At 41.3% G+C, this 14,639-nt stretch overlaps 1 protein-coding gene across 1 annotated transcript; it reads right to left on the reverse strand.

Annotated features, from left to right (window-relative positions):
* Positions 1 to 7,721: 7,721 nt before the first annotated feature.
* On the reverse strand, positions 7,722 to 14,014 carry LOC122559925 (protein FAM167A-like). Its single transcript, XM_043710033.1, has 2 exons — positions 13,609 to 14,014; positions 7,722 to 8,114 (listed from the first exon to the last, which is right to left on the reverse strand). The coding sequence occupies exons 1-2, from the start codon at positions 13,795 to 13,797 to the stop codon at positions 7,899 to 7,901; spliced, it is 405 nt and encodes a 134-aa protein (XP_043565968.1). The 5' UTR covers positions 13,798 to 14,014; the 3' UTR covers positions 7,722 to 7,898.
* Between the last annotated feature and the right edge of the window lie 625 nt (positions 14,015 to 14,639).

Genomic DNA, 14,639 nt, shown 5'->3' on the forward strand with positions numbered 1-14,639 from the left:
TTTTTCTAAACTTCAATGAGTACAGGCCCAACCTATTAAAAACAAAACAAATACTGCAGAGGCTGGAAATCAGAAACAAACATAGAAATTGCTGGAGAAACTCAACAGGTCTGACAGCATCTGTGGAGAGAAACCAGAATTAATGTTTCAGGTCCAATGTCACTGGACCTTATCAAATGACCTGTGGAAATCCAAAGATGTTACATCTGCTAGTTTGCCTTTGTTTATCCTGTTTGTTACTTCTTCAAAGAATTCCACATGTTCTGTTTTTACATTCTTTATTATAGATTCTAAGATTCTCTCACTGACAAATGATAAGCCTACAGTTACCCATTTTTGTCACCCTTTTTGAATAAGGGTGTTAAATTGGCAGTTTTCCTATCCACTTTGCCTTAATCTATTTTTGGAAGACTAATACAAATGCATCCATTATTTCTGTAGCTACATCCTTCAATATCCTTGGATACAATCTATTATGTTCAGAAGACCTATCATCCTTTAGCCCCATTAGTTTCTCAAGTACTTTTTCTCTAGTGACAGTTGTTTTATCTATTTCCTCTCCCCATTTCGCTCCTCGATCATTTAGTTGTTTGGAATTCTAGTAATACCTTCTACTGTGAAGTTTGATGCTAAGTATTTATTCAATGCCTCTGATATTTCCTGCATACCCATTATTATTTTTCCACTTCATTATTGAAGGGAGCAATGTTCTCTCTCTTCCCTTTTATACATTCAAAGAAACTCTTGCTGTCCATTTTGCTATTATTTTCTTCAAAGTTTATTTTCCCCCTTTTTATTCTTTTTTGTTGGTTTTTAAAACTTTCCCAATCCCCTGGCTTAACATTGATCTTTTGCCACATTATATGTTTTTTTCATTCAATTTGACACTATCCTTACCTTCCTGGTTAACCAAATTTGGTTTATCCCCTTCCTCAAATGTTTCTTTCTCACTGGAATATTTTTGTTCATAGCCATTCATTATTTTCTTAAATGTCTGCCATTGTTCATCAACTATCTTTGCTGCTAAACTCCTTTCCAGTTTGATTATCCAAGATCATTTCCTACCATTGCACTGATTCTATCTTACAGCTAGCTAACAAAGCTAGCCCATCTTTCATTCCTGCTTGCCCTTTTGAAAAGTCACATACTCTGTTCTCCTTGTAATAATGCCTCTATAATTGCTACAAGATTATATCCATGAACTTGTATTTGTGCTATTAATTCATTTATTTTCATCCAAATACTACATATATGTAAGAGACATTAATTTTGTTATTTTTAATCATTTTTTGCCCTTTGACTCTCGCTGCTTTTTTCTATGATTATATAGTCTGTCCCGTCCTGTTTCACTCTGGATATCATTATTCAAATAGCTGCTCTGCAAAGCAGCCATAGCATTTTCCCTTGTAGCCCTACGTTTCCTCTGTCCAGAACTCTCCCCTCTCTAATTAGTTCAAAGCAAAGTTAATTGCAATGTTGGTTTGCAATATCCGAGGCTGTAATCTTACAGTCTAGCTGATCCATGTCAGCAACTGGGATGCTGAACACTGTTGCATTGAGGCAGCAATATCAGAAGCTGTAATGTTAAGAGCTTGAATATTGGGTTGAAGATTTTGTTGTGTATGATGCTGTCCATATCTTCTAAGAGTGTGGGTTATGGGGCTTAAATGATCTAGTGTGTGGGAGAGCAGCCACATTCTGGTCTAATGAGGTGAGTCTTCTAAACAAAGTGTAGTTTGTTGCATCTCTGCAACTATTTACAGCTTATCAAATGGGCTCTGTGTTGATACAAAAATGAATGGGAGGTCTCATCCTTAAGGCAATCTCCCACGAGATCTTATTTTGCTCTCTCATCAAGTCTTCATGACATCATGGTGAAATATTTTAGCATGTTGCTGTGCAGAGGGACCTGGGTGTCCTGGAGCATGAATCACAAAAAGTTGTTTTGCAGGTACAGCAGGTAATTCAGGCAAATGGAATATTGTCCTTCATTGGACGAATGGAGTTTAAAAAAGGGAGATTAAGCTGCGGCTGTATAGGGTGCTGATAAGGGCACACCTGGAGTACTGTGTACAATTTTGGTCTCCTTACTTGAGAAAGGATGTACTGGCAGCAGACAGGGATGCAGAGAAGGTTCACTAGGTTGACTCTGGAATTGAGAAGGTTGTCTTATGAGGAGAGTTTGAGTAGACTGGCACTATACTCACTGAGATTTAGAAGAATGAGGGGTGATGTTATAGAAACATACAAAGTTATGAAGGGACTACATAGGATAGAAGCAGTGAGGTTGTTTCCACTGGGATGTGAAACTAAAACTAAGGGGCATAGTCTCAAAATAAGGGGGAGCAGATTTAGGACTGAGTTAAGGTGGAACTTCTTTATCCAAAGAGATGTGAATCTGTGAAATTCCATGCCCAGTGAAGCAATTGAGGCTACCTATTTGAATGTTTTTAAGCAAAGATAGGGAGATTTTTGAACAGTAAAGGAATTAAGGATTATGGTGAGCCATCAGGTAAGTGACTTGAGTCCATGAACAGATTGCCATGGTCTTATTGAATGGCGGAGCAGGCTCAAAGGGCCAGATGGCCTGCTCCTGCTCCTATTTCTTATGCTCTTATCATCAATGAATTATTATCCATTCTCCCAGTCTGAGTATGTTATAGATGGGTTTTGAAGGAACTCATTCAAACCCATCTACAACTTACTCAGACTGGGACAATGGAGGACAGAGAGTTCAGACACAAGGCAAATTTCTCAGACCCTCCTCATCCTCAATCCCAACTTCCTTTGCCCTTTGACATCCTCCCTCACCCCAAAAGACTCTGGCCAGACCTGACTTATGATCCCATTCTCCCTTCAGTTCCATTTTTTAAACAGTTTTTTGCTACTGCATAGGATAATCTATCTGCAGCCAAACCATAATGTGGTCCCAGGTTTTGGAGCCCAGACAATAGTACTACAATGGATCGTCCCTGTACTTAGACATTAAGGGAAGGTCTGGCAAATCATGAAGGTATGGTATATGGGAGCATTTGTATTGGAAATAATGGAGATGGAAAGACACCCCATTAAGGGACAGAGACTGAGTGAGAGCTTGGAGATGGTATGGAAGGTGTTGAAAGAGTGACTATAATTTGAAACCTAGTTGTATTCATGGACAAGGCGAAGTAAGAGCATAGGAACAAGGGTAAGCTTTTCAGTTAGATCATGACCGAACAGTACCTCAACTTGTTTACTCTTCCTTGTTCCATAACCTTTAATGCGTTTACCTTGCAACAATGATGTTGTAACAGGAGATCTCCTGTGTACTTCCATAAATCCAGATAAGCTGAATCAATAATAATATTTCGAACATCATAACTTCAAAACTTGGATTTCTTCAAAACTCAGCATTTCTAAAATATACCTGATGCTTCCTAAATATTATTCTCAGGGGAATCAAGTCTAAGGCTTGGCAGTACATTTGGATTCAGTAGAGGGAAAATCAGAAAGAAGGTGGGAATCATTGATTTATTGTTTGTGTTAACTGTTGCAATTATAACTAAAATGATTTTGGAATGCATTAGCATGCTCTGGGAATGAGAATATTCAGAGGAAACCTGAAAGAGGCTTATCAAACTACCACAGGTTTCAATTCAGTAAATGCGCAGTTATTTCCACCCACGGATGTGTCAAAAATGAGAGTTAATCTTTAATAAGTCTAATGAGGAATTCAGGTACCTCACTCCACACACTCCAACAAGCAGTGATTGAAGCACTGGATCTCAATAGAACTAGAACATCGACCAGAACAGCACAATACAGGCCCTTCGGCACTCGATGTTGTGACGGCCTTCTATCCTACTCTAAGATCAGACTAACCTACTGAACTAACTATCCAATAGTTGTTTAAATGTGCCTAATGTATCTGACTCTACTACCACTGCTGGCAGTGGATTCCACACACCCACCACGCTCTGTGTAATTAAAAAAATTATGCCCTCATTTAATAGACATTTCTGCATGGGAAAAGGTCTCTGGCTATCCACTAAATAGAGTCATAGAGATGTACAGCATGGAAACAGACCCTTCGTCTAACCTGTCCATGCCAACTAGATATCCCAACCCAATCTAGTCTCACCCGCCAGCACTCAGCACATATCCCTCCAAACCCTTCCTATTCATATACCCATCCAAATGCCTCGTAAATGTTGCAATTGTACCTATGCCTCTCATCATCTTGTACACCTCTATCAAGTCACCTCTCATCCTTCTTCACTCCAATGAGAAAAGCCCTAGCTCCCTCAACGTTTCTTCATAATACATGCCCTCCAGTCCAAGCAGCATGTTGGTAAATCTCCTCTGCGCCCTCTCTAAAGCTTCCACATCTTTCCTATAATGAGGTGACCAGAACTGAACACAATATTCCAAGTGTGGTCTAACCAGGACTCTATAGAATTGCAGCATAACCTCACGGCTCTTAAATTCAGCTCCCTGCTAATGAAAGCCAACACACCATATGTTTTCTTAACAGCCCTATCAGTCTGGGTGGCAACTTTAAGGGATCTATGGGTATGGATCCCTCCATTCCTCCACACTGCCAAGAACCTGGCCTTTAACCCTGTAATCTGCATTCAAATTCAACCCTCCAAAGTGAATCATTTCACACTTTTCCAGTGAACACCATCTGCCACTTCAATGTCCTGTTGCAAGCTACCACAGTCCTCCATACTATCCACAACTCCACCAACTCCTCCAAATATTGGATTTACATCTAGCAAGGGCAAATGATACAGGTGCAGCTGCCATTCAGTCCTTTATCTCAGTTTCATAGATCGTACAGCATAGAAACAGGCCATTTGGCCCATCATGTCTCTGCCAACAAACATCAATCTACAGTAATCTCTGTTGCCTGCACTTGGTCCATAACCTACTTTGCCTTGCCATTTTAAGTACTCATCCAGATGCTTCTTAAATGTTGACAGAGTACCTGCCTCAACCACCCTCTCAGGCAGCACATTCCACATTTCTGCCACCCTCAATGTGAAATATATTTTTCTCAGATCTGCTGTAAACAACTTGTTCTTCATCTTAAACTTACACTCTCAGGTCTGAGACACTTCTGTATGGAGAAGTGATTCTCAAGATCTACTCTATTCCAATTTTAAGTACCTCAATCAGATACCCCTTCAGCCTCCTCTGTTCCAAGGAAAACAAACCCAGCCTATCCAATCTCTCCTCATAACTGAGACTTTTCATCCTAGGTAACATCCTTGTGAACCTCCTCGAACCCTGTCCAGTGCAATCAAGTCTTTCCAATAAGAACTGCACGCAGTATTCCATCTGTGGCCTAACTAATGTTCTATAACATTGTAACAAGACTTCCTTGCTCCTATATTCTATGCCAAGCTCACTTTGTTCCTCTGTACTCCCAAGGGACCTACCATTCATTGTGTAAATCGTTCCCTTACTAGACCTCCCAAATTGCATCTTACACTTTTTAAAAAGTTAATTCATGGGATGATGATGTTGTTAGCTGGGACAGCATTTATTGTCCATCCCTAATTGCCCAGACGGCAGTTAAGAGTCAACTACATTGCTGTGAGTTTGGAGTTACATGTAGGCCAGACAAAGTAAGGATGGCAGTTTCCTTCCCTAAAGGACATTAGTGACCCAGATGGGTTTTTCCAACAATTGACACTGGATACAGGATCATCATTAGATTCTTAATTCCAGATTTTGGCTGAATTCAAATTCCACCATCTGTCATGGTGGGATTCGAACCTGGGTCGCTGGATTAATAGTCCAGCAATAATACCACTAGGTCATCGCCTCTTCCCTTATCAGGATTAAATTCCATCTGCCATTGCTTTGCCCAATTTACCAGCTGATCAATATCAAACTGTAGTCTGAGACCATCCTCCTCACTATCAACAACACCATCAATGTTCATATCATCTGTAAACTTACTACTTATACATTCTATATTCACATCCAAGTTGTTCATGTAAATCACAAACAACAAAGGTTTCAGCCCCAATCCCTGCTGGTCACAGGCTTCTCAAAATGATTCAAATGTGGAAATTGCCACTGTGTGGAATATTTGAGCCAAACACCATTGATTAGTACATCAGGATAAAGGAATAGGAATATGGACTGTAAGGATAAGATGAAGTAGATTAGGAGACTTGTATGAGCATGGATACCAGTATGGACCATTAAGGCTAACTGGCTTTTTTCTACTCAAGTCATTATACATAATTATAATTGCAGCATCAGTGACAATGATAGGAGGCACAGTGTTTAGCACAACTGCCTCACAAAGTCAGGGACTTGGGTATGATTCTAGCCTTGAGTGACTGTGTGGGGTTTGCATGTTCTCCTTAAGTCCATATGAATTTCCTCCCACAGTCCAAAGATGTGCAGGTTAGGTGGATTGGCTATGCTAAAAATTGCCCATAGTGTCCTGAGATGTGCAGGTAGATATTTAGCCATGGTAAAAACCCCAAATGGGGTCATGGGGATAGGTGGTGGGTGTGGATCTGGGTGCAAATCTGTTCGGAGTGCCAGCGTTGAGTCAGTGGGCTGAATGGCCTCTTTCTTGCTGTAGAGATTCCAGAACTTTGCTGAGAGTTCATCAAGCCTTGCTGTGAACTTGTACGGCATTACCATTAGAATGAAGCACCATTGATACTGCCATTATTGTACATTAACAAAAGTGCTGCCTTACTCCAGTCTCTCCAGGAACTCCTTCTTCCGAGGGCAAGAATATTTCTCATTTTCATCCTGATTCGATGTTTGGCACTGCAACCATGCAATACTTCACCTCCTAGTGAATGCTTCATACTCATGTAGACATGAACAGCTCTTACAGGACACAGATTTGCAAGTTTTGCATCCGACAAATACTGTGAAAGTTATTGAAAATAACACTTTCTATTACAGCTTAGGAACTTATCAGTTTTCCGATAATTCAAATATCAGTTTAGCTGAAAGGCACTGAGCCTTCTTATATCTGCCAATTGGTGTTGAAAATGTACATTGATGCTGAAGGGAGCAATGGACTTAGCTAGCCATACTGTTGGTCAGAAACCTCTGAATCACACAGAACTGAAGGCCATTTCAACCCTTATACTTTTTGAAAGGGTTACCCAATTGGTAGCACTTCTCAGCTCTTTCCCTAGAACCCTGCAAATCCTTTCCTTTTCCAAGTGTATGTTCAATTTCTTTTTCAAAGTTAAAATTGAATCTGATTCCACACTCCTTTGTATTATTTGCTTCTTTAACTGCTGCACATAACACTTTGGAAGATTCCCAAAAAACATTGGGGTAAAATTTCCCTTGGGGTTCTTCAGACCAGCCTTCATACCAGCAGAAACCCCAGTGAAACTGCAAAAATGGTCATCAATCCTGCTTCTGAGGTTACTACTAAAGTTGTAGTGGGGCTTCACAAGCAACCATGTGGAGATTCCCAATGACTGACTTGTTTTTCCATATGATTTCACATCTTGAGAAAGCTATATGAGCTTATCATTAACAACCTTAACAAGTGATAATGGTGGAGCAAGGCAGCAGTTTTCTGTATTCACTGATGGTCCTTCTATTTTTAAGGGATAAGAAACCAAGAATAATTCAAAACATAGTTTGAATACTCCATTTGGTACATTCCAGTTTTTACCAAAAGTAATAGATTTGATCTTGCTGTTTTATAAGCTCCATGAGATCCAAATGTATCCTTTGTGTACCATGAAATAAGTTGCATTTTAGTGCAAAAGAGTAATGTTACAAAATATATAGTATTCAACATAGTTGGCTGTGGTCAGGTGGCACTTGTCAATGTCTCAGTGACCCCACTGTAAAGACACTAAGTTCTGCAGGCATGAATTATTTCACCCTACATCTCACCATTACAGGTTTACTCAAGGCACTGAGTTCCTGCGGTTCTCCCTCTGGGTCACCTGCCTGTGGTCAGGGTGAGAACAATTTAAGTTACTGCCATCCCCAGACTCCTCATTATCACTCTCTGAGGCTGATACATCTTGGTCACTATCATATTCTTTCTTCAGCTCTTGAATCCCAGCGTGAAGCTCCATCAACTGTTTCACTAAGGTCTGATTCTGGAAGCGCATTTCCATCTGTGAATCACAAAGGATGGGTTAAAACTTTCATTTACCAAGAAACCAAGTTACATTGAGGTCAAAACTCTACACTTCTACATTTAAAAACACAAGAAGTAGGAGTTAGAGCACCAATATGACCCCTTGAAATCTTCTCTGACATTGAACTAGATCACGGCAGCTCCACTTTCCTGCCATTTACCCATATTCTTCATTTCCTTAGATTTTGTGAAAACTATCTCTCCCAGTCTTGAATACCTCTAACAACAGACCATCCAGAACACTCTGGGTTAGAGGATTCTAAAGATTCACAATGCTTTGATTAAAAAAATCCTCTTCATCCCAGACCGTCTTCCTAAGATTATGAACATTGTTGATAAGAATAGGTAACATGGTGAGATAACTTGGCAACATACAAATAAATGACACAATAGATGGGGTTTCATAACTTGTTGATTATGCAAGGAAGGAAGACACATGAAGACTGCCACAGTCTGAGATTCTGGGAGAGAATGAGTTAGTATTAGAAACTGTGTGATGAGCCTTCATTTCAAAACAGCAAAGAACCAAATTTCAGAGAAAACATCTCAGAATTTGGGAATAAAACTAACCAGTGCAGCACTCGGAAAAAGAACAAATTGAGTTTGATTACAAAACAAGTTGACTTCAAGAAAGGAACTGTATGGCATCAGGCTTGAAGTGCCCTGATACTCTGCTTTAACTTGTCTTGATCATTTCGCTTAAATCAGTGACAGAATGGTCACAGCACAGAAAGAGAACTGTTGGCCCTTTGAGTCCATTCTGGCTGTCTTCCAAAACTTCTTATCCTAGTACCATTCCTCTGCCTTTTCCCTATAACTGTGCAAGTTATTTTCTCTTCAGGTATTTGACTCTCATCCTTTTGAATGCCTTGGTTGAATTTGCCTCCACCACACTCTCAGGGCAGTGCATTCATAATCCTAACTACTTGCTACATTAAGAAAATCTTCATGTCGCCTTTTGTTCTTTTATCAATTACTTTAAATCAGTGTCCTCTGGTTCTTGACCCTACTGCTCATGGAAGCATCTTCTTTTTTGCTTTGTTTAAACCCATTGTGATTTGTTTATCTTACTAAGTCTCCTCTAAATGTTTTCTTCTTTAAGGAGAACAATCCCAACTTCTTCAATCTGTCCTTTCAATTGAAGCCCTCATCCCAGGAAGCATTTTTGAGAATATTTTCTGTCCCTTCGCTAATGTCTTCACATCCTTCTGAGTTTGTGATTCCCAGAATTGGAGACAATGCTCCAACTGAGATCAATTAGTGTTTTATAAAGGTCCACCATAAGCTATTTGCGTAGATTGTCTATAGCCCTATTTTAAAAATGCAGATTCTGTCAGCCTGAATCAGAGAAAATCACAGTGATTGGAAGACAATAAGAACCAGTTGCACATTTTAATAGGTTCAGTAAAGCATCTTGAATAAATCACAACTTCTATTCAGAGGAGATCAAAACGGAAAATTGGATCCAAATGCAATTCACTGGAGTTTGCACACATGAAACAGAGTGAAATTTGTTTAAAGTGTGATACCAGGCTAAAGCCAACATTTGGAGTTTGAGATTCAGCCAAGCAATTCTTTCATATTAACTATCCAAATTTGTATTTGTTTGCTTAATTTTCAAATTATGATTCATATTAGGGATGTAAGTATTGCTGGTATTTATTGGTCCTGAGATGATAGTAGCAAGCCACCTTTTTGAACCATTGAGTAATGATCTTTTGGATGAGATGTTAAATTGAAGCTGCATCTACCGTCTTGGCTTGATGTAAAAGATCCTATGGTTCTATGTCAAAGGAATTCTCGTTAATGTCCTGGCCAACATATACCCCTTGACAAATATCTCTAAAAACAGACATCTAGTCATAATCATGTTCACTGTGCACAAATTAACTGCCTTTCCTACATTAAAATAGTGATAATATTACAAAAAATCTTAACTGTCAAATTATCTCGGGTGATCTAAGATCATGAAAGGTGTTATTTAAAGTTAAGTATTTTCTTTTAGTGAGTGTTTGCCAGGTTACTGCATAGGACAGTTATTCTTGATGTGGGACTGATCCAACTACAGGCCACACTGGGTATGGATGGTAGGGTTCCTTACTTAGAAAGATATTAGAGTATGGCATTCTTGATACTGTGCAACTCCTCCCACAGTATAAGTATTTGTCTCTGTGTAAAAGTTACACTGTTATTTTCTCTTTAAACTTGTTCAGCAATGTTATTACACACCTCTGAAGTAAGTGGGACTTGAACTCACGCCTCCAGGCTGAGGAGGCAGGGACACTACCACTGCACCATAAGAATGTCCCAGCTTCAACACAGACTGAGTGTTCCCAAATTAATTGTGGGTGTATTTAAAAAACGTACAATGAATATTTTCTATCCCTAGTTTAGAATAGAGTGATAAAACTCTATTAGGGCGGCACAGTGGTTAGCACTGCTGCCTCACAGCGCCAGAGACCCGGGTTCAATTCCCGCCTCAGGCGATTGACTGTGTGGAGTTTGCACGTTCTCCCCGTGTCTGCGTGGGTTTCCTCCGGGTGCTCCGGTTTCCTCCCACAGTCCAAAGATGTGCAGGTCAGGTGAATTGGCCATGCTAAATTGCCCGTAGTATTAGGTGAGGGGTACATGTAGGGGTATGGGTGGGTTGCGCTTCGGCGGGTCGGTGTGGACTTGTTGGGCCGAAGGGCCTGTTTCCACACTGTAATGTAAACTAAACTAAACTAAAACTCTGAGAAGATGCCCCATTATACTAGACTCAGTTAGCCCTGACTTAAACTGGCCCAGTGTTGGTGCCAAATTAAACCACTGTGCCAGGAAATGTTTTGGGATGTGGACAATTGATTACACTAATATAGATCAGATTGATCTGCCTCTGCTTGGCATATATCAGTTGATGGACAGTGGGTAGGGATCTAACTCAACTCCATTACCACCAGCCACACCCCAATCTGACACACTGTGGCAACAGCACATACCCCCTGCTCTACAAATATACCATTTGAGTTCTGACTTTCTACTTTATTCCATTTAAGTTATTTTAAGCCTGAGCAGGGCAACATTGGTGACTTATCAAACCAAACCAAGAAGAACAGTAGCTAGAACAAGAAAGGACAACATGAGATTTTAAGTTTGTTTTTAGTTTTGGCATGAGACAGTGTAAGTGGAATGCTCCTCTGGACTCCACAAGGAAGTCTTTGGCCTCCCTGGCCCAGGCTTTTCCACCTTATCCTGTGTTGGGGAATGCACCCACCTTCCACAAAATGCTGTTTACAAGACTGAGCAGTTGGCTTCCATTGACTTGCCACCTGTTTGGCTCACTAATGGGAGAGATGGTTGGCTAATGATAATGTTGCTCATGATTTGGAGATGCCGGTGTTGGACTGGGGTGTACAAAGTTAAAAGTCACACAACACCAGGTTATAGTCCAACAGGTTTATTTGGAAGCACTAGCTTTCAGAGCGCTGCTCCTTCATCAGGTGGTTATGGAGTACAAGATTGTAAGACACAGAATTCATAGCAAAGTTTACAGTGTAATGTAACTGAAATTATATGTTTAAAAAGACCTGGATTGTTGTTAAGTCTCTCGTCTTTTAGAATGACCATGTTGGTTTCAGTTCTTTCATATGTAAATTGTAAAACTTTTTGAAAAAAAAAATTACATTCTCAAGTGAACTTTAACAACTGATGTCATGTCTGCCCAGATAATACATTTAAGGTGCGAGTGACTGATTCTCCTCTAAAAAATGGATTTACAGAATCTTACATGGATTCATGCAGTTTTTGAGCAAAGTAAAATGTAATTCTGCAAGTATAAATTCACCCACAAACTTATGTGTGTGTGTCGTGGGGGGGGGGCAGTGTTACAAGTGTCTGTGAGACAGTGCATGTATGTGAATGAGAGTGTAAAGGGGCATAAGTCTGTGAGAGGATATGTGTGGGAGTGTGTGTGAGCGTATGAGAGAGGGTCTGCGTGAGTGTGTGTGTCTGTAGGAGAGTGTGTGTGTGTTTGTTTGTATGTATAGTGCAATGGTGTGACATGAACCCAAGATTCCGGTTGAGACTCGCACCTTCAATGCATTATCTAGGCCGACGTGACACCAATTGTTAACATTCACTTGGGAATGTAACTTTTATAAAAGTTTTGCGATTTACATATGAAAGAACTGAAACCAACACAGTCTTTCTAAAAGAGGAGAGACTTAACAAACAATCCAGGTCTTTTTCAATATATTAATTCAGTTACTATTCAGTTTCAATATACTAATTCAGTTTGCTATAAATTCTGTGTCTTACAATCTTATACTTCACAACCACCTGATGAAGGAGCAGCGCTCTGAAAGCTAGTGCTTCCAATTTAACCTGTTCGACTATAACCTGGCGTTGTGTGATTTTTAATTTGGTAAGGTTGCTGGTTGAGTAAGCTAGAGGCTAGGCTGATCATCTGGGGCCAAATCTTACCTTGGTAGCTGCAGGAATTAATAAATCTGGAGTGACCATCATGAAGTTGACTATGAAACTAACTCTGATGGTTGTAAAAACCCTGATGCTACCATTCTTACTTGGTTTGGCTGACATGGCACGCCAGATCCCTCTCTGTCTTCTGTAAGGACTGTTCCCTTTGCCAGTCTTTGGTTCGTGCCACTCTAGTACCAGAGTGGCACGAACATTGCCTTACAGTAATAGCTGCACCTGAAATACAAACCCATAGGCAGACAGACATGCATTCTGCATTTGAATAATAAATCAAACACAACTATAAAACTGAGTTTATAGAAGATGATGCACAGCAAAATAAACAGGCTCACTGCCTCTCCACCGGGTAATGTCACAGACATATATATTCACTTCAAAATCCTTTATAGCTTTTACTCCATTACTCACAATAATGATGATATTTAAACTGAAATCATTAAGAGAAGAATGGAGTCAAATTAATTTACTGGAACATTGCAGACTAACTAGCCGTCTTCTATTTCTGACGAGGATTCCCATAGTTCTAATTAATCCTTCCTCTCCCCAATCTCTGACCCAGACTATCCCCCTCCCTCCCTCCCTCCCTCTCCCCAATCTCTGACCCAGACTATCCTCCCTCCCTCCCTCTCCCCAATCTCTGACCTAGATTGTCTGAGCTTTAATTATTCCCTACTTTTCTTGTCCCAGAAGACACAGGTTTTCTGATTCACTTCATCCTTGTTAATCCTGAACCCTGCTTTCATCTTCAAATCAGTGTTTCCCTAATAATCCTCACTCCCTTGCAGACTCTCTGGTTGCGGGTTACTACCGCCTCACTCCATTCTCACCTCTTCTCCCTGTTCTCTGACCTGGCATATCCCGGGACTGGTCCTGGGAGAGTGGGAATAATCTGTTCCCAGTTTCTGTCAGCCCCATTCCCCGTGAAATCGCCGATCCTGCATGTACTAAACTAGATGGCCCTCTATCCCTGTTTGTTTACCCCTTTTTGCTCTCACCAGTTCGGATTTAAGCCACTCCAGAGCTTTCTCCAGATCCAACCTCCGGCCCTGGGGCTGCGGATCCCATTCGGGACCGGAGTAGCTCTGCCGTTTCCCGAGGGCGGGCAGGCTGTGCCTTCCTTCCCCGCCCGGGAACCTGCCGGGTTTGCAGGAGAGGTCCTTCAGCCTGGTCAGCAGCAGGTCCATGTTGGAGGAACTGGCCTCCGGCTGCCGCCCTGAAAGAGCGGCTGCTGGAGAAGCTGGAGTCTGTGTGTCCGCCAGTTCACCAGATGGGGAGGCCGAGCATCGACACACACACACAGACACACAGGGAAAGACACACTCAGACAGACAAGTGTACCCAGGCACTCTCAGACACACAGTCACAGACACACAGTGACAGAGAGACACACACTCAGACACAGACACACATAGAGAAAGACACACTCAGACACAGACACACACACTCAGACAGACAGGTGTACCCAGACACAGAGAGACATCCTCAGACACAGAGAGACAGACACACCGAGGCATTCACTCAGACAGGTGTACACAGGCATACTCAGACACAGACACACCCAGACACAGAGAGACACACATTCAGACAGACAGGTGTACACAGACACACTGACACAGACAGATACACACACAGACACAGACACTCAGACAGACAAATGTACACAGATTCACAGAGACACACTCAGACAGATGTACACAGACACAGAGAGACACACACTCAGATACAGATGGACATAAAGAGACGGACACACTCAGATACAGATACCCAGAGATGGACGGACACACACAGCGGAACGGGTGGTGGCACTGTCAGACAAATCCTGTTCTCTCTCTCAAAGGGACTTCCATGGCAGAGACTCTGGGGACCACAGTCAACAGCAACATCGAAGCCGGTCGTGCCCCTGTGCTGTACACATCCACGTTCACAAAGTTTCGCTGAAAGGCAAGGCTCCGCCTCACTGAGTCAAAACCCTATCAGGCCTTTGTAATCACTTCCTGAACTCGGTGACAGGCGTGACTCGCCCTTG

The sequence above is a fragment of the Chiloscyllium plagiosum genome, chromosome 20 (assembly GCF_004010195.1).
Source record: "Chiloscyllium plagiosum isolate BGI_BamShark_2017 chromosome 20, ASM401019v2, whole genome shotgun sequence".
In the NCBI taxonomy this organism is placed as follows: Eukaryota; Metazoa; Chordata; class Chondrichthyes; order Orectolobiformes; family Hemiscylliidae; genus Chiloscyllium; species Chiloscyllium plagiosum.